Source organism: Pavona decussata, unplaced genomic scaffold (genome assembly GCF_977016875.1).
Source record: "Pavona decussata unplaced genomic scaffold, jaPavDecu1.1 SCAFFOLD_78, whole genome shotgun sequence".
Lineage (NCBI taxonomy): Eukaryota > Metazoa > Cnidaria > Anthozoa > Scleractinia > Agariciidae > Pavona > Pavona decussata.
In genome coordinates this window covers 200,361-222,110 of record NW_028145496.1, presented here as the reverse complement: position 1 = coordinate 222,110, position 21,750 = coordinate 200,361, and the positions used below count along the sequence as shown (strand labels likewise).

Sequence of the window (21,750 nt, the reverse complement as noted above, 5' to 3'; positions counted from 1 at the left end):
TAAGTCCACTCTTTCATGCCATCCAACTTTCACTGTTTTATTCTGATTCTTTTTTTATAATGTAAGGTATGTTCCTTACGTAAATGTGATAAAAGTATAGAATTAAAAAAATGTTTAAAAGCAACAAGACAAATTATTCAGCATAACAAAGATAGAAGTGGGGTTTATTCAGACTGACATCTTGCGAAATTTTAGCTTGACTTCTTTGCATTAATTTGTATTTTTCCAACAAATCGCGCGTCTAGGAATAAACTTTCTTGGCAAACTGGTGGCCACGGGGAAATGCCTGTAAAACTTAAAGAGATATATAGCCTTTGCCTTACAGAATTCTGTGAATTTTTCGGTGAGACAGTCCAAAAATATGGAAATTTTGCCTGCACTTCACATCAAAAGTAAATACACAAAACTAATAGACAGATAAGCCTGGCAAGAGCCATCCCGACCTTCTCTACATTAATTTTAAGGCAAACTGACTACAAGGCTGACACTACGGAAAGGGCCGATTTATTTGGGCCGATATTTCAATTAGTACCACTAGCCTTCTCCAGGAACAGAGTAACAAGAAGACCTTCATATTGTTAGCCCTATAATCACTTTAGTTTTAAACGTAAAGTGACTTCTGGCACGTGCATCTCTTCTACAAGACATCATGCAACAAAAAGTATAAAGAACAGCTTATCTGTGCGTCGTGTGGTCTCCTGCATCCAAGAGTTAATGAATTTGTGGTTATACAGTAACAGGATATATTGCTACGTACAAACAGTGAGATCCCAGACCTAAAACTATGCTGTCAGTGATAAACAAGAGCTATTTCTGAATCAGTTAACATATGCATAAATCGCGTAAGTTGAATCTGGAGAGCAAACAGGTACCAAGATACCGCTAAAAACTAGCAAACTAAACAAACTTTCTTTCAGACTGCCAGTAAGCCTGTGGCTTCATGTCAAACTGCCGGCTAGGCGGGGAAGTCCACGTTGAACAAAATTCCCCAAGTAAAAATCTGGCCAGTATTTAGGCAAAAACAAATAAAGTCTTAGTCAAAATGCCAACAAGGATGCTGAACAAAGCGCTCTTCACAAACAGCCCAAAGGACAGGCCACTAAGGCGAAAGAGCGAAATGGGAAGTCTAACATTTCCGGATACTAAACATGTCGGGAAAGCTTGACAAAGAACCCATTTCCTATTATCACCAAAGCTGAGTTACATGCATAGCTCTGAGCGATATACTGAGGAGTACATTAACTATAACTTACAAATTCTAAGCTAGAAAGATGGAACGAAAAGACAAACGGAGCTGAGCAACCGCTCACAAAAAGGTGGCGGATTTGAACGAAGGACAAAAAAAACGTCAACCCGCCACTAAAAACCCCGTGGGGAAAAATGACATAATATCCTAGTCATGATAAAGCTGGTCAGGATGATTCACTGAGAAATGTAAGAAACACGAGGAACTCTTTTGGAATAATAGGGTGCAAAATATCAAACGTCAGACACAATTTTGAGCCTGCATTGATATGTGGTGCCTTGTGCAGATGAATTTGATCTTGAAACTCAAGCACAAACAAGCAAATAGGAAAAAGCAGTGACCAGTGAAGAGAACATTTCTCGTACATGTAGATCCGAAGATCAGCTGATGCAAGTCTTGATTCACTGCAAAAAGCTAGTTTTCAACAGAGTTAACAACAGAGTCGTCCACTCACAAAGTGTACGCCAATATCTGCCACTAGTGTAACAATGGAAAGGAGTACTGCTTAAGGTTATTCCAACTTACATGGATGTTTCATTAGAAAAATTCTTTGTGTGCGCGTTGCTTTTATAGAAATACCAGAAAACCATACATATCGCTGTAAAGCTAATAAACTGTAGAATCTAAAATAACGACGCCTCGTAACGACATTGTTTTCACATTGATTTACTTTGCATTATTTTGCTCTCAACAGTTTTATTTGCCTTCATTTAATTTATTTTTGGTGTAGAATAATCAGAATAATCCGAGAAAGATTGAAATCCTTATGGCAGCTGTAGGCCACACTACTTCAGTATGAGAACTTCCGTCATGAAAGCATTAATTCCCCTAAGAGCAAGAGAACAACTGAGAAGAAAGCCTGATGAACTCTGAACTAAAATCTAATAAGAGAACAACTTTGAACTCCGATTGAAGTTGATATAATACAAACACCATTTATTGTCTTAAGCAACTTTAACTAATGACCTGAATTAATTGTTCAGGGAAACCTATGACATTACTCATGTTCTAGAATACTCTTTTCATGAATAACAAATAAAGTGCCACTGTCCGGCCTCAGTAGAGACAATTAACTCAGACGGGCACAAAACACTTGAACGCCAATCGTTGAAAACACGCACCATGGCAAAACAGGCCACTAAAAAGAATAAATGAAAGTGACACAAATGTTTCATGAAAACTAAGTTCTAGGCATTCACAGGTTTGATTTTCATCTCAGCTCGTTTTACGGAGTAGTAATGACCCTTCCAGTGCTTCCAGTTTACACCGTCAGCATACGAAAAGTGGTTCCCCTTAAGATAGCGGCCGTTCAGGTTGGAGTGATGACAGGATTCGTACCACCAGGCTCCCTTGTACCGCTTGGCACAATTCTCGCCGTCATTTCTGTCGTTGTCTCGATCTTTGGTGCTGAACGCCATGCTACGATGACGAAAAGCGAGTCACCAGCAGTTCCTAGGAAATTTTTACACCAGAGACGTTTTTAAGAGTAAAGGGCAATGATAATACGTGAAATGACATGTGGATACCAGTGATTTGGATTTTACACCTGACTTGGTTTGTTGCACAAATTAATTAAGCACCTGTGTATACATTCAGTAAATATTACAAGTAAGTAACGCAAGTAAAACTAAAGGTGAAATTAAAATAATATTATTAAATCGATTGTAACGAGAAAAATTCCGTCCCACGAGTTAGGTTATATCATTATCTATATGAAAATTGGACCCTTAAGCAAGTTCGAAAGCCACTGATTAATTAGTACGTATTGGAGGTACCGTCAATTGGTGCAATTTTTCTCTTCAATTTTCTTGTATTACCGAGTTTGGCTAATAACAAGCAAAACGTAGGAAAATAATCATCAGATCTGTACTGATAAATAAGTAGCTTATCTGACAGCATAATGTAGTTACCAAATCTAATTTTCTTTCCTTTAATGTTGCAAAAACCGAGTCATTAATTGGGCCATAAATCAATGGAAAAAAAAAAAACGAGTATTGGTAACTTATAATACAGACAGACAAAACGAGGTTAGTAAGATATTTGTTATATCTCGTGAGGTTAATCGGGCACGAGGGAATGGAAACTAGATGAATGGAAACTAGTTCAAACTTTCACATTTAATATAACTGCCCTACGGTAAAATACGGCCCGCAAAATTTCACCAATCACTGCGCGCGTATTAACTGAGAGATATAATAATGTAAATTAGTTTACTTGTGCCAAGAATTTGACTACGATTCCTTAACTGAAATTTTCTTGTTTTACACTCAGTTTAGTTTTGAAAGCGCAGTATTGAATTTCCTTTGTGAATCTTTTTTTTAAGATCGTCATCGAAACGTTGTTTTTATCCTAATGGTCGATAATAAGTTTTTTTCCAATTAAGTTTTAGTTTTACACACAAACTTTTTGTTTTAATTTCCGTGTTTAATGGGCGAGTATCTCAGCTTCAATCGTTGAGAGCTTTGAAAGGTTGCTACTTCCATTAAAGGGAGAGTTTCACGGTTCGGCGCATGTGCGAGCGATAACGTAAGCGCTGTCAAGCCAATTGTTTTTGGCCCAATTAGAAGCGAGTACATAACACCGGCGGGATACGGCGGGCAAGTCTTATAACTTGCTGGCATAAAAATTTACTGACCGGCCAGTGTTTCGGTCACGTTTCAGAAAGAAACAAAAAGGCTGTCCATGTAAAACACATGGGGATTTTTCCAGCGCCGCTTCGTGCATGTCCCATGAGATTCAAGAAATGTCAGAACTTATGAACTTATGCGAACGTATACGGTTTTATTTTAGTACAATGTCGCTATCTCGCGGCATCGACCTTTTTTTATTACGCGCGGTTCGAAAAGCCGAGAAGCTCCCTCAAACTTACGTACTTAAATCCAGTATTTCATCAACATTCAGTGATCAACTTACTATAGTGTGTTCGTTCGAAAGCCTGATTTTATTAGACCAGCGAGAAGGCGAAGAACGAGAAATCCGCAAGCTTCAAGAAGCGATGCCACCGTTTAGTAACAACAACACTGAGCGTCCTTCCGAGATGCTGGAATGCATTTGAGAAAACTCTGCCATGGTGGCAAATCAATACTGCGTTTGCCATTCGCAATGACCATAATTTCATAGATAAATGAATACCTTACAATAGATTTTGTAGTTTGCCGCAAATCTTTTCGGGTTTTTTTCTACTGCCCGCTAATAGACGACTACAACTAACTCGCACATTTGATCACATATTTATTCACTTCGCGTCTCAGTGTTGTACAATTTTTTCCATCCACAGCAAAACACTGATGTTTCATGCTGTTTGCCCGTCGAATTCTCCGTTTTTGACAGTTGACTTCCATATGAACAATCAGTACGATTGAAATCTAGAAAATCCTCGCGAGTTCATCCAAAGCCAGTTGGTGACCTTTGCCATTTCCAGCGAAAGCAGATGTGCCGCGAAATCGTTGTCTATTTTAAAAAGACTTATCCCTTTACCAATTTTCCACGCTTGGTGGACGTATCCTCTTAACCACACAGGATTTCTACATCCACTCCACTCTGTCCGCTTTAACTTCTGTGCTTCCAGAGAGTCCACAGAACGTCCCGTCGCGTCGGCCGCGACGTCTCCTTTGACGATCCATCGACAAAAATCAGAAAAATGTCGTTTTCGGATGCTAAAACACTTTTAACCTTTTAAAAATCGAACTTATATTTACAACAGGAAACAAAGATTATAAAAAGTGAAGAACGAAGAGCGGATGATCCAAATTCGAGCGCGATTTCAACAGATTGTTCCACCACAAGCTCGCATCGAATTTAGTGTCGACCCGTACAATTTATTTTTGAGCCGGTCTGCTCGCGCATGCGCTTGACCGTGAACATCGGCCTTTAAACTATCCTTTTCTGATTAAATATGCTTACCTTTGTATGATCCCAGACTCAGCTTGTATTTGCTTGCCTCATCACCAACGGCAAATGCGTCATACTTGGCGTAAGCTGTATTTCCGCTCCAGTCTTCAAGATCTACTCGCAGCCTGCTTCCTTCTTTTGTCAAGCGATTAATATTGTCCAATCCGAGCCAAAATTCACCACTCAGATTCCCAAAGCCTCGTGTGTAGTTGTCCCAGTCGCGGTAGAAATCAACCGAGCCGTCCAATCTCTTTTGAATCACAGTCCAACCTCCACCGTCTGTTGTTTGGTCACAGTACACATCAAACGCACTGCCATTGTCGGGGTTGATCGTGTAAACACCGTTGCTTCGTTTACCAGCTTGGTAGAGTTCAGAGCAGTTCTTGTAAACTTCAACAACAAAATAAATTTGGGTTAAAGTTGTAACCGGATGCGTCAAGCAAAGCTGAACAAAGCGTCATAAGAGAGTCAGCAGCCAATGATCTTCTTAAAAGGTCCATTTATGTTTCTAGTTGACTCCTTTTTTCTTTCGGGAAAGTTACAAGTTGGTTTTCTCATTTGCTGATCTACTTACACTTTTCCAGTTCATATCCTTAGTTTATTCTTTTTTGTAGCCAAAACATGCTGTTATGGTAAAGATTTTTTTTCAGAAATTTCAAGCTGAAGAAAGAAAGAGGAGTACATCAAGATAAAATCGGTTCACATATATAGAATCTTTCTATAACGAAAATAATTTTGTGAAATACTCGTCCCCCTTTGTCAGGTTGTAATCGTTGGTTTTTCCAGGCCAGCTTTTGAAAATATTCTGGGCTGACAATACACAGCTTCTTTTACTCAAAACCATAAGTAAGAAGACAATTAATATTTTCGGAAAGTGCTTTTTTCTCACTTGTATGCTTCGTCAATCGAAAATCTCATTTAGTTTAGTTTCAAGAAAAAAATTAGTGTAGTTTTACAATGAGTTTAGTATAATTTATAATTTACTTATTAAAAGTGGTTGATTTTGTAAATGTTATGTATTTACGTTTGTATGTTATTTATTTAGGTAATTTATTACTGACTGCTGTTCCCCTTTTCTCCGCCTGCCTCGACTAGCATCTGCTATTTGCGGGCGGAAATGTTTTGCCATGTAAATAACTGTTGTTAGAAATGTTTTGCGATGTAATATCGAATAGTTAAATTAATAGTATGTTATGAAGAGGAAGTAAAAAAAAAAAAAAAAGAAATGTCATAAAAATGTATGAGTAGCAATGCTTACTTAAATAAGTTTCCCCCGTTTATTTGTTTCTACTGTGGGAATATTTTGGAGAGGGATATCTTGTTAACCCTATCTACAGTATCTTCGTCTTCCTTGAACGCAGGGGACCGGGGTTCGAATCCGGGCCGGTGAACCATCTTTCCGCATAGTACGTTATGTCTTGCTTTTACACGTTGACTAACAAAAGGGGGGGAGGGGGTGAGGGGGGCAGATTCTGTCCGCAACGACTTTGAACGTAATTACCTTTTTTTTATATTTAAACAAATACCATGAGGCTTGGTTACTTTTTCAGAAATTGATCTAGGAACAATTCGCTGTGTTTACTGTTAGTGTTCAGCGACTTTGATGTTACCATGGCAACCAATTTTTGACAGATCGGTTCATTCGAAAAAAAGAAAATCACATTTTTAAAAGAAGAAAATTACTTTTCTTACAGTAACTTTTATGGTTTTAGAGGAATCCCCGTATTCCTAACATTTTTTTCGCGAAATTTTTGTAAATCGTGCTCCACACGGTTCAATAAATTCGCAAAATGAACTTGCAGTTCGTTCAAATCACTTGCGCGTTTATCGTGTCGGATTAAAAATTGTACGCCTTTGCTTCTTAGGACAAAGACTTATCTGAATAAATTTTCATTCAGGAAAGCTTCATTTGTCTGTTTGCTTTCACGTTTCATTGATGAAAGGTGAAAACTGCGTAAATCTTGCGTAAACAAACACATGTCCTCGCGGGCGGAAAGAATTCTCCCGTGTAACGCGAGGATCAAATTTTCATTATTTTTTTTTTAAATTTGAAAATGTTATAAAAAAATTGGTTCATGTGCGTTCTTAGAGATATGAAGCATTTGGGAGGTTTGTATCTCGATGAAAGCACGCTGACGTATGAACCAATTGTGAAACGATTACTAGAAATTCCCCATTAGTGGTTTTTGTAGTTACTGGAGTACAAAAATCGCTCTTTTAAAATCATCCAGTCTCAGCTAAAGTTTGCAGGAACGTCTTCCAAAGTTTTTCTTAAACAGGGAAATCTAACAGCCATTCCGCTTATTATTATTCCGGAATATAGTCAATCGAACGTGACCTAATTCCAGGGTTTTTGAGCTTCATATATCACCTGGACTTTAAATCGAAATCGAGAACACAGAAAAGTTCTTACCTATTTTAACTTCACATTTGTCTCCACTCCACGGCAGTTTGCACAAACAGGAAAAAGTTTCTCTTTTTTCCTTAAACAGACAAGAAACTCCGTTGAGGCAGCCAGTCATCAGACAACCCTGAGAAAAAAATGTACAACGACGTGAGATGACTAACAGCTGCATCCAAATTGTAAGCTTCTTTTGTTTTAAATATAATATATGTTTCGTACCTTCCAACTACACTTTGTTTTAAGAAATGCTGAACCTACCTTGAGAAACATTGAGAAGGTAACACCTGGTTGATCAACAAGCTCAGTGTTTTCGATGGTAGGGGCGTTCTCGTGCTTTTTCAGTTCACAAGTTCCCTTCTCACTTTGCTTGAAAGAATCCTTGAAGTTCGCGGAAGTACACCATGAGTTTCTCAGACATGAGTGGCCGCACGACATTAAATTGGGAGATGCAAAGGTTTTAACAACATAACCCGTTAGTTGCTTGTTGTGCCGCACTTCGACATATGCAGATCGTGATAAAGGGCTTTCTTCAACGGCACAAACAGTGGCGCTGACAATAATCTTTTGAAAAACGATAAGAAACCAAATGATCTTTGGATAATATTGTAGCACGGTAGATCTCACCATGATGTGCTATCATCAAGGACACAGTGAATAAAATTTGTTTCGACTTTCCTTTTATTTATTTATTTTTAGCAGGAGCAACTCTTAAAAAAACCTCTTAAACAGTTTTAGTATTTAGCATAACAAAGACTGTAGCCGCGTCTGATTGATTTTCTGAGGAACTATTAACTGACTTGTCAGTGTATTTAGCGTTATTATTTTATATGGGCTCAGTTAGCCAAACTTATACCATTTTGACAATATTAACACCAAATAATTTAAGGTCGATTTTAAAGCTAAAGCCTTTACGATGATCATCAACGTTTGCGAATTGGATGAGGGAATTAGTTTCTAAATAAACTGTTGTGCTGCGTTGGCGGAGGAGTGGAAACGAATGTTCGGTTTTGTCAACAGAGTTTTGAAAAGGTCATTTAGCCACCGTAAAGATAAGTTTGAGAACAGCTGGAAAACACAGTCTTCCAAATTACCATAGAATTAGTTTTATTACTTAGCATAACAAAGATAGAACTGGGGTTCAGTTAACATATGTAATCGCGTAAACACGCAAGCTTTACGTAAGGTGGACTGGAGAGCAAACAGGTAAAAAAATAATGCAAGAAACTAGCAAAACAAACAAACGTTCTGTCACATGTCAGGCTACGGGGTCCGCTTTGGACCAAAAGTCCCCTAAGTACAAACTGATCATATGTTAGTTAAGAAAATACAATAAGTTTCGGGAGTCCAAATTGGATTTAAAAAAAAAAAAAACATACAAACGGATCACTCAAGCTTGCCAATTGAAAAAAAAAAGCTCTTACAAGACAGACAAACTTTATGTCAAACTGCCGGTTAGGCTGTTGAGCCGAAAGGCCAGGCCACTAAGACGAACTGTACCGAAATCAGAAGTCTAAAACGTTTACTGCCACCAAAAAGCCCGTAGGGAAAAAGTGGCATAATATTGTTATGGTTCCATTCCTGGGTCAACGGGCACTGAATAAACGTTCAAATCCGACTATAAACGTAGTTGTTTATTTCCACACCGAACAGACAACTACCACTGAAAACTCTCAAAAGACAAGGAACGAAGTTACAAAGTCTCCCAAGGGGGTTGGGCACAAGAGGTTTCTGCTTTCGCTACAATATCCTAGTCACGATGAATCTGGTCAGGATGATTCACTGAGAAAGGAAACAAAAACGAGGAAATTTATTGAAATAATAGGGTGCAAAATATCAAACGTCAGACACAATTTTGAGCCTGCATTGATATGTGGTGCCTTGTGCAGATGAATTTGATCTTGAAACTCAAGCACAAACAAGCAAATAGGAAAATGCAGTGACCAGTAAAGAGAACATTTCTCGTAGATCCGAAGATCAGCTGATGCAAGTCTTGATTCACTACAGAAAGTGTTTTCAACAGAGTTAACAACAGAGTCGTCCACTCACAAAGTGTACGCCAACATCTGTCACTAGTGTAACAATGGAAAGGAGTACTGCCTTAGGTTATTCCAACTTACGAGGATGTTTCATTAGAAACTGAATTCTTTGTGTGCGCGCTGCTTTTATAGAAATACCAGAAAACCAAACATATGACTGTAAAGCTAATAAACTGTAGAATCTGAAATAACGACGCCTCATAACGAGGTTGTTTTCATTTTGTTTTCACAATGATTTACTTTGCATTATTTTGATCTCAACCGTTTTATTTGCCTTCATTTAATTTATTTTTGGTGTAGAATAATCAGAATAATCCGAGAAGGATAAAAAAGGATTTTAAAACACCATTTATTGGGTTAGGCAACTTTAACAAATGACCTGAATTGTTCAGGGAAACGTATGACATTACTCATGTTCTAGAATACACTTTTCGTGAATAATAAATAGAGTGTTACTGTCCGGCCTCAGTAGAGACAATTAACTTAGACGGCACAAAACACTTGAACGCCAATCGTTGAAAACATGCACCATGGCAAAACAAGTCAGTAAAAGGAATAAATGAAAGTGACACAAGTGTTTCATGAAAACTAATTCCTAGGTGTTCACAGGTTTGATTTTCATCTCAGCTCGTTTTACGGAGTAGTAATAACCCTTCCAGTGATACCAGTTCACACCGTCAGCATAAGTTGAGTGGTTCCCCTTAAGATAGCGGCCGTTCAGGTTGGAGTGATGACAGGATTCGTACCACCAGGCTCCCTTGTACCGCTTGGCACAATTCCTGTCGCCTTTGCTGTCGTTGTCTCGATCTTTGGTGGTGAACGCCATGCTACGATGATGAGAAAGCGAGTCACCAGCAGTTCCTAGGAAAAAAACACATCAGAGAAGTTTTTAAGAGTACAGGGCAATGATAATATGTGTAATTATAAGAGGATACCAGTGATTTGGATTTTACACCTGACTGGGCTTATTGCACAAATTAATTAAGCACCTTTTTATACATTCAGTAAATATTACAAGAAAGTAACACAAGTACAGTCGACTCCCGATATCTCGAACCCTCGCTAACTCGAACCAATTCTCCTTTCCCTTCAGGTCATTTTCTATATAATTTTACTCCCGATAACTCGAACCTTTTTCAATTTCCCTTGAAGGTTTGAGTTATCGGGAGTCGACTGTATTTCACAAAATGAATGTATCCTTGACATCAAGACTCACTATATAAGCCGACTGAAACCTTTCAATACACATACTATACCTCGTGTCACCCACTAGGAGAGGTTTTAATAAACCGGTGAAGCAACGAGACTTCTTACAACAAACTGTTAAAAACGAATGAATGTTGTGCCGCCAGCACTAACGACACAAATGATGGATCAGAGTATTAACTCTGCAGTGTATGTTAAAGTGCTAAAGTGAACCCATGAATTTCCCACTGAACGTTAGCCCTAGTATTAAGGAAATGGGAGACCGCACGAGGCAAAGAGGAAATATCTCCGACCTTGGCGGGAGTCGAACCCACGACCTTTGATCATCCGTTGCTTTACTGACTCTGCTACGAGGCCAGAAGGTAGCAGGTAGTGAGTACTTGGATACTTATCCCACGGGAGCAGGTGCAGTGGAACCCAGTTATTAATACAAACACCACGGGGGCATGTTAAAGTGTCCGTATTATTCGGGTGTCAAGTGTCAATTGTGCTTTTCATCGGAACAAACAAAACTATCCGTATTATCGGGGTGTCCCTAGAGCGGGGTTCGGGTGTCCCTAGAGCGGCAGTCTTGAATTTCCCTTGTGAAGCGTTTTTTAGATCGTCATTGAAACGTTGCTTTATCCTAATGGTCGATTATAAGTCTTTTCCAATTGAGTTTTAGTTTTACCCACCAACTTTTTGTTTTAATTTCAATGTGTAATGGCCGAGTATCACATTTTCAATCATTGAGAGCTTTAAATGGTTGCTACTGCCATCAAAATATCCTGTTCTGATTCAATATGCCTACCACTGTATGATCCCAGACTCAGCGTGTAACTGCTTGCCTCGTCACCAACGGCAAATACGTCATACTTCGCGTAAGCTGTATTTCCGCTCCAGTCTTCAAGATCCACTCGCAGCCTGCTTCCTTCTTTTGTCAAGCGATGAATCTTGTCCAAACCGAGCCAAAATTCACCCCTCAGATTTCCAAAGCCCCTTTTGTAGTCGTCCCAGCCGCGGAAGAAATCAACCGAGCCGTCCAATCTCTTTTGAAACACAGCCCACCCCCCACCGTCTATTGTTTGGTCACAGTAAACATCAAAGGCACCGCCATTGTCGGGGTTGATCGTGTAAACAGCGCTGCTTCGTTTACCAGCTTTGTAGAGTTCAGAGCAGTCCTTGTAAACTGCAACAACAAAATAAATTTGGATTAAAGTTGAAACCCGAATGCGTCAAGCGAAGCTGAACAGAGTCATAACGGATTCTGCAGCCAATGGTCTTTTAAAAAGGTCCATTCATGTTTCTCGTTGACTCCTTTTTTCTTGGGAAAGTTACAAGTTGGATTTCTCATTCTCTTATTTTATTTTTTTTTGTAGCCAAAACATGCTGTTATGGTGAAGATTTTTTTTTCAGAAATTTCAAACTTAATAAAAAGAAAGATGATTACATCAAGATGAAATCGGCTCACATGTATGGATTCTTTCTATAACGAAAAGAATTTTGCGAAATATTCGTCCCCCTTTTTAAGGTTGTAATCGTTGGTCTTTTCCAGGTTAGCTTTTGAAAATATTCTGGGCTGACAATGCACAGCTTCTTTTGCTCGAAAAATAAGTAAGAAGACAATTAATATTTTCGGAAAGTGCTTGATTTTAAACCACCTTTTCATACTGGCTATTTATCGTGTTTGTGTACTTCGGAATTCCAGTGAGTTTATTGTCAAATTTAAGGAAGAAGTAGAATTCACTTATAAGAATTTTGGAAGGAATAAATTAAATAAACTTTTACTGATCAAATACAGCAGGGTGAGCTTTGTTACCAAAAAATAGGAAGAGCCTTTTAAGTCATGACGAGACGCAGCGGGGTCTGACTGGAAGTATCTTAAAGGAATGCGGGGTAAGGAACCCCGCATTCCTTTCATATTTCTCTTTTGCCCCCGATGGAGAATAAACTCCTAGACGGTAAAAGGTGTTATAAGCCACGGCTTTCTGTCAACAAAGGTCATGAGGGGACACAGTTAAAATCTTTGTGGTTCCTTGAGGCGTCTGTAATCTCATTCAATATGCCATAGAATGAACGGCTCATGTTATTCTCACTTCTTTCTTTGCGATCTGGACAGTGTTTTTGAATATCGTAACTCGATACAAAATTACCGCGTTACTCATCATATAAGAAGATATAAGTTTGTGGCATGACGGTGCTCACGTACATACCGTCTAATGAGAGGTACCCTTCAATTTTAGCGCAAATTGATCATGCTGATCAAGTAATATCTATACCTATAATTATATAAAAGGTGCGCGTCGGTAAAATACTAAGATCGTATGACGCTTTGTTTGTCCACTTACTTTGTTCTGCAATGAATCAACAAGATCGATTTTCGCGAATTTCGCTGCAATTGCATGGTGAATAAATATTAGACTGAATTTCGTCGGATGTGACTCCTCTGCATCCTGTGCACAAAGGTCGCAAACTAATCGCCATCCTTTAGATCTACTAGTTGTACATTCACTTCCGGAACAAAGCCTTACCAGCTAATGTTTTCTATCTATCACTGGCTTTCTATTGTTGTGCGATAAGCCGCTGTCTCTTCGAATTTGGATGATAAGTATCACCGTGTAGAAACGCGGGCACATATACAAGTATCTTGAACTGCGATCGCGGAATTATATTACAGTACTGTTTAGCGGGAACGGGAGGAAGCGCGCCCTTCCAAAATTGTGATCGATCATGCCACGAAAGTCGCGTGAAAGTTCATTAGAGGAAAAAAAGAAAGATGCGCAAAGCAAGGAACAAGGAGGCGATTGCTAAGGGCCGCTAATGAAAGGGAGGCCAGACAAATGCGAAGACAAACGAATGAGAGACGTATTCTTCTACTTAGGAATTGGCGCGTGTTAATTATGCGAAACGGTAGGCATTGAAACAAAGGAAATACAAGGGACAGAACCAAGGTAAGGCTCGCTTAGCCAAGAAGACATAAGTTATCACAGAAGAGCATTTGTCTAGACAACCACAATTTTGAATATTCAATCTTAACGTAAACACGACTAACATGATCTTGCAATGTACACCGTCCGGGCAATTTTTCCGGGGGTAGGCGTCATAACATTCATAGTGTAGGAGAGTGGCCCTCAAAATTCGAATTCCACTCCTGAACTTACGATGAAATGGAACAATCCATATTCACTTCCAGAACAGGGGGCACGACAAATTCACTTTTTGAGCGAAATGTCCTAATTGTAAATCTATCTTCACACCAGACCAAAACCATTACCAGGGGACAATGTAGAACACTTTTATTAGTGACGTCAGTATTTTACAAAAAAAGCAATAAAAAACACGAAACTATATATCTGGTGAAGTAATGAACGAAGTGACTATGAAGCAAACTCGTAAAAAGAATTAAATGCATAAAAAAATGCACAGCCAGTGTCGTGGTTGATATCGGTGTCATGGTCTCGTGTAACAAAAAAATAACGCTCATACAGCAACTCAGCCTTTAATTTTTTATCCATCAGAACGGCGGGTGAAGCACCTTATACGGTCTGATGTAACATAAAAAACGCTAATACAGCATGTCAGCCTTTATTTTTTTATTCATCAGAACGGCGGGTGACGCACCTCATATATACGGTCTGATGTAACGTAGAACGCGCTAACACAGCAACTCAGCCTTTAATTTTTTATCCATCAGAACGGCGGGTGACGCACCTGATACGGTCTGATGTAACTTAGAACGCTCTAACACAGCAACTTAGCCTTTAATTTTTTATCCATCAGAACGGCGGGTGACGCACCTGATACGATCTGATGTAACTTAGAACGCTCTAACACAGCAACTTAGCCTTTAATTTTTTATCCATCAGAACGGCGGGTGACGCACCTGATACGATCTGATGTAACTTAGAACGCGCTAACACAGCAACTTAGCCTTTAATTTTTTATCCATCAGAACGGCGGGTGACGCACCTGATACGATCTGATGTAACTTAGAACGCGCTAACACAGCAACTTAGCCTTTAATTTTTTATCCATCAGAACGGCGGGTGACGCACCTGATACGGTCTGATGTAACTTAGAACGCGCTAACACAGCAACTTAGCCTTTAATTTTTTATCCATCAGAACGGCGGGTGACGCACCTGATACGGTCTGATGTAACTTAGAACGCGCTAACACAGCAACTTAGCCTTTAATTTTTTATCCATCAGAACGGCGGGTGACGCACCTGATACGGTCTGATGTAACTTAGAACACGCTAACACAGCAACTTAGCCTTTAATTTTTTATCCATCGGTGAATACCCCCCCCCCCCCCTACATACACGCTCTAAAATAACATGAAATAATTTTTCCCACAAGACTGAAGGTTGTTTCTCCTTGTACGGTTTACTGTAGCGTCGTTAATATGATGGAACAAGACAGAGGTATGCATAAAGATGTACATGTCTATTGTTTTCTCCTCGCCACTCATGTCGCGCGTGACATGTAGTGCGTGTTTACCTCGCGTTTTTCGTAAGCCCGCGAAACAAACACGAAAAATAACGCTTGTTCTGCGGGGTCAGTCTGGTGTTTCTTCTATGGAAAAGTGCGTGTGCATTTTGCTTCCGTCTAAAAGTTAACTCTTTTCCGGTGCAATTATTGTACTCAATTTTCGGGTTCTTTTAGCCTCTTCGTAAAATCAATTAGTCACAACAGGACCGCTCGCCAAATGCCACGGGATCTGATAATTTTGTCCACATAAGACTCCATTACCCGGCTCAACTTTTTCTTACAAATATGATAATACTTAAAGTAAATTTAAACCAATAGAGAGCAACCGTTTACTATGGTAGTGCCATGAATATACATATTCTTCAGGATTCACCTTAATTAATGCATTTGTTATCGTACTGTGTTGACAATAGGACTCGTGCGATCACCTTTTTCAGGATTTCACTCACAAGCTCACGATGTCTTGTTTTATGTTTTTTCTAACCGTGTCTCAAGGCAATTTAATAGCGCGCGTGTTTTAAGTATGTCTGCCCTCTTTAATACACTCCGAGAAAATGTTGCACTTCGTTTCAGAAAACGTATCACTTGCTCGATGATTAAATTTAGATCATATTCTTTCGGCATAAAAAAAAAAAAAAAGATTATGACAACTTTGTGGTCTCAAAACAGAATAATCTAGGAATGCTAGTAAATTCTACTCCACGCTACTAACAGTAGAGGACGCCTGTGTCCTGTTTATATGCGCGTGATTGTGTCGTGATTTTCACTGTCAAATTCTTCAACCGCAAATTCTTTACCACAACTGTTTTTGTGTGTACAGGAAAACTGGGATGAGTCATTTACGACTTGATGACATGTATTATTCGGCCATTGAGTTTGTATATTTCTGGTTTCCTTTCAGTACAAGAACATTTCTGTGATTTTGGCCGTTACGTGTTCGAAAATTTACTGTCACTGTAGAAATATCACAAGCCACGTTTGATGACCCGGTTTACACGATTTCTCAGGGCGCAGAGGAGTTAAATTTGATGAAATTACGGCTTAAATCCCTGGGAAATTGCGTCTCAGGCGACCCAAGCTCAAGCTGTGAGTTGTGGTGATCATATTGCGTAATAGCGATCACGGCGCAAACTTAAGAGTTTGTATGGGAATATTTACGATCGGGTTTAGGAGGTAAAAATTCCGAAAATTTCTCAATAAAAAATGACATACCTTTTGTATACGGTGTACTGTTTGTTGTTTCTCTGTCTCCTTTTGCTGATTTTAGGTCATTTTAGCGAGTTATCTTTTCCTGGGTTTCACACTCCTAGGAGAAGGACCTTAGGAGTGTGAAACCCAGGAAACTCTTAAATTTGCGAGTTTATGTAGCTCGGAAAAAGTTTGAAGTGTCGCGAGTGGGTCGTTTGCTTAGTAAGCAGAGAGTACGCAAACTTATCTGGCTCACTGGATTCACTTAGTCCTTCTAAAGGTAAATATAATAATTTAAGATAAGCAAGAATCAGGAATTACAGAGAAATCCTATGAAATCTTCGGACTCCCGTACGAATAGCAAATACAAGTCGCCGTACGGGTGCCGTACGAATATATAGCCACTGTGTATTTTACTTCACATTTACAACGGTAATCGGAACCATATACATGCGACATGTCAATCGACAACTGTAAACTGGATGGTGAAATTTAAATCTTATTTACCTGGCACCGTTGACACAACCTCCATTAAAAGTAAACCGCAATTTAATTAATCACGGAATTCCGGTACTTCCAGTTCAGACCCGCCTGCGTCTTGTCATGAATACGCGCAACGGCATTTAGTTTTGGCCGTCAAAATTTGTTCATCACTTTGTAACTCATGAATGTGCGTTTACCGTATTTTCTAGATTAAACACCCCCGGCGTTTATTTAAAACTTGGCCTCAGGGACCCGGCGTTTATTTGAAGCCGGCGTTTAATCGGGGTCCCGCGTTTATTAATGAAGTAAAATTTTCGTCATATTTTAGGTTGATTTATTATTTCACATTCTATGAGACCCCTTTCGGAGTTTCTCAAGGCGGGACGATTTCTCCCTTCGACCCTACCTGACAGACCTGAGAGTGCCTCAGTCATAACAACAGGAACGTGAACATTGCCATATATTTTCAAGTTTGTTTTGTTGTACAGCATACATCGCAGTTAAGGTTACCCGGGACCTTCAGAGGTGTCTCGCGTTTAAACGATGTAGCGCGTCCAGTTTAAACTGAAGATACCTAAACCCCCATATCAAATTAAAGCTTATAGAGCTGGCTATCAAACTATGCCGAGAATTTTGAAATAAAATGAATTGTCGAATTTTTCACGACCTCTAATTGTGGGTGTCCGAATCACCTTTTTAAAGCTACAAGTCAAAGTGAATTTTGTTTTTTTGCTAATTTAATTTGCTCCTCAGTTTCCGGACCCAAAGTGCTAAAAAAACTTGTCTGCGTTTTGCCATATTCAATCGCAGTGAAAAGTTATAGAGCATTTTCGAAATAGGATGAAAAATGTGGAATAATCGTACAAAAATCGCTCTCGGAGAAAAAATATTTCGAAAGAAAAAATTCGCAGACACGTTTTTGTTGTTTATATGTTAAACTAGCTACTGTCCAAATTTGAAGGCAAACGAACAAATTCCTTTTGAGTTTTAGCTCTTTGAAGTGGCTCCTCCAAGTTAAAAAAATTAATTCGAGAAAACAGCGCTAAAAATTCGGCAATTCATTTAATTTCAAAATTCTTGGTTTAGTTGGATAGCCAGTACTATAAGCTTTAATTTGATATAAGGGTTTAGGTATCTACCGTTTAAACCGAGCGCGCTACATCGCTTGGACGCGAGACAACTCTGAAGACACCCCTGAAGGTACCGGGTACCCTTAATGTTATGCCAGACTTGTTTGTTAAGCATTTATTAAAATAACAAAAGCAGTATACCGTACAGTACGTGTCATAGCAGTGCTTTTCTAGTGAATATTTGTACTTGTTGGCTCGACGCAAATAAACGCCGGTACCTCGAACAAACGCCCCCGGCGTTTATTTAAAAATTAGCAGTTTTGACCCTGCGTTTAAACGAGGCCGGCGTTTAATCGGGGTCCGGCGTTTAATCGAGAAAATACGGTAATCGCGGATCGACTTTGTGCAACAACTTCGAGATCATTGGTCAATATAAAATATCGAAAAGGTAAATACAAAGTAAAGCTTAAAATTATGATTTTTACCAAATTAATGGGAAGAATACATCAGTTAGGAACGCGTATAAATATGGACAGAGACACTGAAAATCTTATTGCAAACAACGCGTGCTTAGGCCGACAGAGCACAATTTACGTGTCAACGTTTTCGGCTTAGAAAATAAAAGAGTACTTATGGGAATCCAATTCACAAGAGATTAAAGGTTTGATTGTGAACTTGTACTTAGGCTTAAATACTGAATTGGCCGATTCTTCGTATTCTACCGTGGTCGAGAAGGGACTTTAAACTTCAGACTTCAGTCTTCGGACTTTGGAAATGCCATTTTATCTATCTGAGTGTGTACCTTATACACCTGCATATCGCAACCTCGAGCTGCACTACATTCTACGAGATTACTTTCTTTTTTAGGGACATAGTAATTTCGAGGTTTTGGCCTTCCAGACTTCAGACGTCGGACTTTGGACTTCGGACTTCAGACTTCAGACTTCAGACTTCAGTCTTCAGACTTCAGACTTCAGACTCCAGACTTCAGACTTCAGACTTCAGACTACAGACTTCGTACTTTGGACTTCGGACTTCGGACTTCGGACTTCGGACTTCGGACTTCGGACTTCGGACTTCGGACTTTGGACTTTGGACTTCGGACTTCGGACTTCAGACTTTAGACTACGGACTTCTGACTAAAGTTTTCAGGATTGATGAGTCTTCAGATCTCCGACTTCCGATTTCTAAGTTCTGTCGAGCTTATTACTATATTACTATATTTAACCAAACTTAGCTTGATTGTGTTACTTTTAAAATGTTTTTTTTTTTTTTATCAAAGAACTGAAACTATCATTAAACAAACAGTGTGATTCCATCCGCGCTAAATTATTTGTTTAGATCAGTTCTTAACAAGCCTCATTATTGCTTCATTGTTTAATGTCTCTTTTTAGCTTTATAAACACTTATCATCAGCGTGTTTTATCACATTTTAGCGTTCATGACATTCTTACCGATTTTTAACTGTTTGTAATAAATTCATGCTAAGGTTTTTATTTTTTACTCGCACTTGAAAATGGCCTCGTCGAGGTCGAAACGTGGTGACTTTTTAGCGTGTATTTTTATCACAAAATCTTTTCCTAAGAAATTACTCATCATAATTTCTAAAACGTTGAAGAGCAAAGAAAATTTTCTAAAAAGGATGCAAGTGTAAATTCAAATTTATCAAGCAACTAACTTTGCAAGTTATCTTGAAATGATTTTATTTATGCAGTTGCCTAATGCTGGAAAACTTATTCGACCAAAAAAAAAAAAAAAAAGAAGTAGTAGCAACCAGATAAACCACCACCAAACAAGTGAAGATAGTTTAACCAGCCTTGTTTTATGTCAACTATAAAAATGAGCGAAAAAACGGAACGACATTTCGGTGTCATCCTGGCACCATTATCAAGTAAAGAATGCAACAGAAAAGATAATTTATACATAAAGTAAAGATGTGAAATAGAATAAATTAAATGAAGACTAAAAGCAACTGTCCGGTGTTCATTTAGAAGGTGTCATAAAGTGAGATTTTTGTCCGTTAGATAAATAGTTTTGCGCGAATGGAGTCTGACTGGGTGTTTAGACTCGATCTCTTCTTTCGGATCCAAAGCATTTCGAATATTAAACAATCAAGCTTTGAATGCCTGACATGCGTTCTTCGAGATATGAAGCATTTGGGAAGTTTGTATCTCGATGAACGCACGCTGACGTGTGATCCAATTGTGAAATGATTAGAAATCCTGACAAAATCGCTCTTTTTAAATTATCCAGTTTCAGCTAAAGTTTCAGAAATGATTACCAAAATTTTCTTAATCAGAGAAACCTAACAGCTATTCCGCTTATTCTTATTCCGGAATATAGTCAATCGAACGTGACCTTATTCTACGTGTTGTCTTTTAATTACTGAGCTTCATATATCACCTGGCCCCAGTTGTTCAAAGGCCGGATAACTTTATCCGCTGGATAAGGCACTATTCATGGTCCAAAATATTCTTCACGTTAAACGTTGTCCAAGGTTTTCGTACGCTTCCAAACTTGACTGTGGTTAGAATATGCATATTCGCTTATACAAGAGGAAATACTGAAATCTTTGCACAGATTGAAACTGTCGGATAGTGACTTATCAATAGGATAAAATTATCCGACCTTTGAACAACTGGAGCCTGGACTTTAAATCGATATCGAGAAAAAAGAAAAGTTCTTACCCATTTGAACTTCACATTTGTCTCCACTCCACGGCAGTTTGCACGAACAGGAAAAAGTTTCCTTTTTCTCATCAAACAGACAAGAACCTCCGTTGAGGCAGCCGATCATGAGACAACCCTGAAAAACATGTACAATCACGTGAGATGACCAACAGCCGAATCCAAATTGTAAGCTTCTTTTGTTTTAAATATATTATATGTTTCGTACCTTCCAACTACACTTTGCTTTAAGAAATCCTGATCGAACTTACCTTGAGGAACATTGAGAAAGAAACACCTGGTTGATCAACAAGCTCAGTGTTTTCGTTTTTAGGGACGTTCTCGCGCTTGTTCAGTTCACAAGTTCCCTTGTCACTTTGCTTGAAAGAATCCTTGAAGTTCGTGGAAGTACACCATGAGTTTCTCAGGCACGACTGGCTGCACGACATTAAACTGGGAGACGTGAAGGTTTTAACAGCATAACCCGTTAGTCGCTTGTTGTGCCGCACTTCGACATATGCAGATCGCGATAAAGGGTTTTCTTCAACGGCAGAAACAGTAGGGCTGATAATAACCTCTTGCAAAACGATAAGCAACCAAATAATCTTTAGACAATATTGTAGCACGGTGGATCTCACCATGATGTGCTATCATCAAGGACACAGTGAGTGAAGTTTGTATCGGCTGTCCTTTTATTTATTCATTTTTAACAGGAATAACTCTTAAAAAAACCTCATAATTTGTTTTAGTATTTAGCATAACAAAGACTGAAGCCGCGTCTGATGGATTTTCTGAGGAATTATCAATTGGCTTGTTTGTATTTAGCGGTATTATTTTGCATGGGCTCAGTTAGCTAAACTTATGCCAGTTTGACAATATTAACACCAAATAATTTAAGGTCGATTTTAAAGTTAAAACCTAACCGATGATCATCAAAGTTTGCGAAATTAGTGTGCTGCGTTGGCGGAGGAGTGGAAACGAATGTTTGATTTTATCAACAAGTAAGTTAGCCATTGTAAAGATAAGTTTGAGAACAGCTGGAAAACACATTCTTCCAAATTACCAGGGAAATAGTTTTATTATTTAGCA

General features: G+C 38.9%; 1 protein-coding gene and 1 pseudogene across 2 annotated transcripts; both read right to left on the bottom strand.

Moving 5' to 3' along the window:
• Nucleotides 1-1,295: 1,295 nt before the first annotated feature.
• LOC146476166 (ryncolin-1-like) lies at nt 1,296-8,130 on the bottom strand (annotated as a pseudogene). The gene is made up of 4 exons (XR_014865646.1): nt 7,800-8,130; nt 7,551-7,668; nt 5,150-5,527; nt 1,296-2,698 (listed from the first exon to the last, which is right to left on the bottom strand). The product of XR_014865646.1 is annotated as a ryncolin-1-like (transcript).
• A 1,716-nt stretch (nt 8,131-9,846) lies between these two features.
• On the bottom strand, nt 9,847-21,589 carry LOC146476165 (microfibril-associated glycoprotein 4-like). Its single transcript, XM_085114705.1, has 4 exons — nt 20,934-21,589; nt 20,683-20,800; nt 11,574-11,951; nt 9,847-10,438 (listed from the first exon to the last, which is right to left on the bottom strand). Exons 1-4 carry the CDS (start codon nt 21,300-21,302, stop codon nt 10,173-10,175), a joined length of 1,131 nt encoding a protein of 376 aa, XP_084970831.1. The 5' UTR covers nt 21,303-21,589; the 3' UTR covers nt 9,847-10,172.
• Nucleotides 21,590-21,750: the final 161 nt, after the last annotated feature.

Excerpts from the sequence above, each read along its gene's own strand:
- LOC146476165 (XM_085114705.1), bottom strand. The coding sequence starts at position 21,302 with ATGGTGAGATCCACCGTGCTACAATATTGTCTAAAGATTATTTGGTTG. Across the intron at positions 11,952-20,682 it reads CAAATGTGAAGTTCAAATGG|TTTACAAGGACTGCTCTGAA; the intron begins GTAAGAACTTTT and ends TTGTTGTTGCAG. Across the intron at positions 10,439-11,573 it reads GAGTCTGGGATCATACAGTG|GAACTGCTGGTGACTCGCTT; the intron begins GTAGGCATATTG and ends TTTTTTTCCTAG.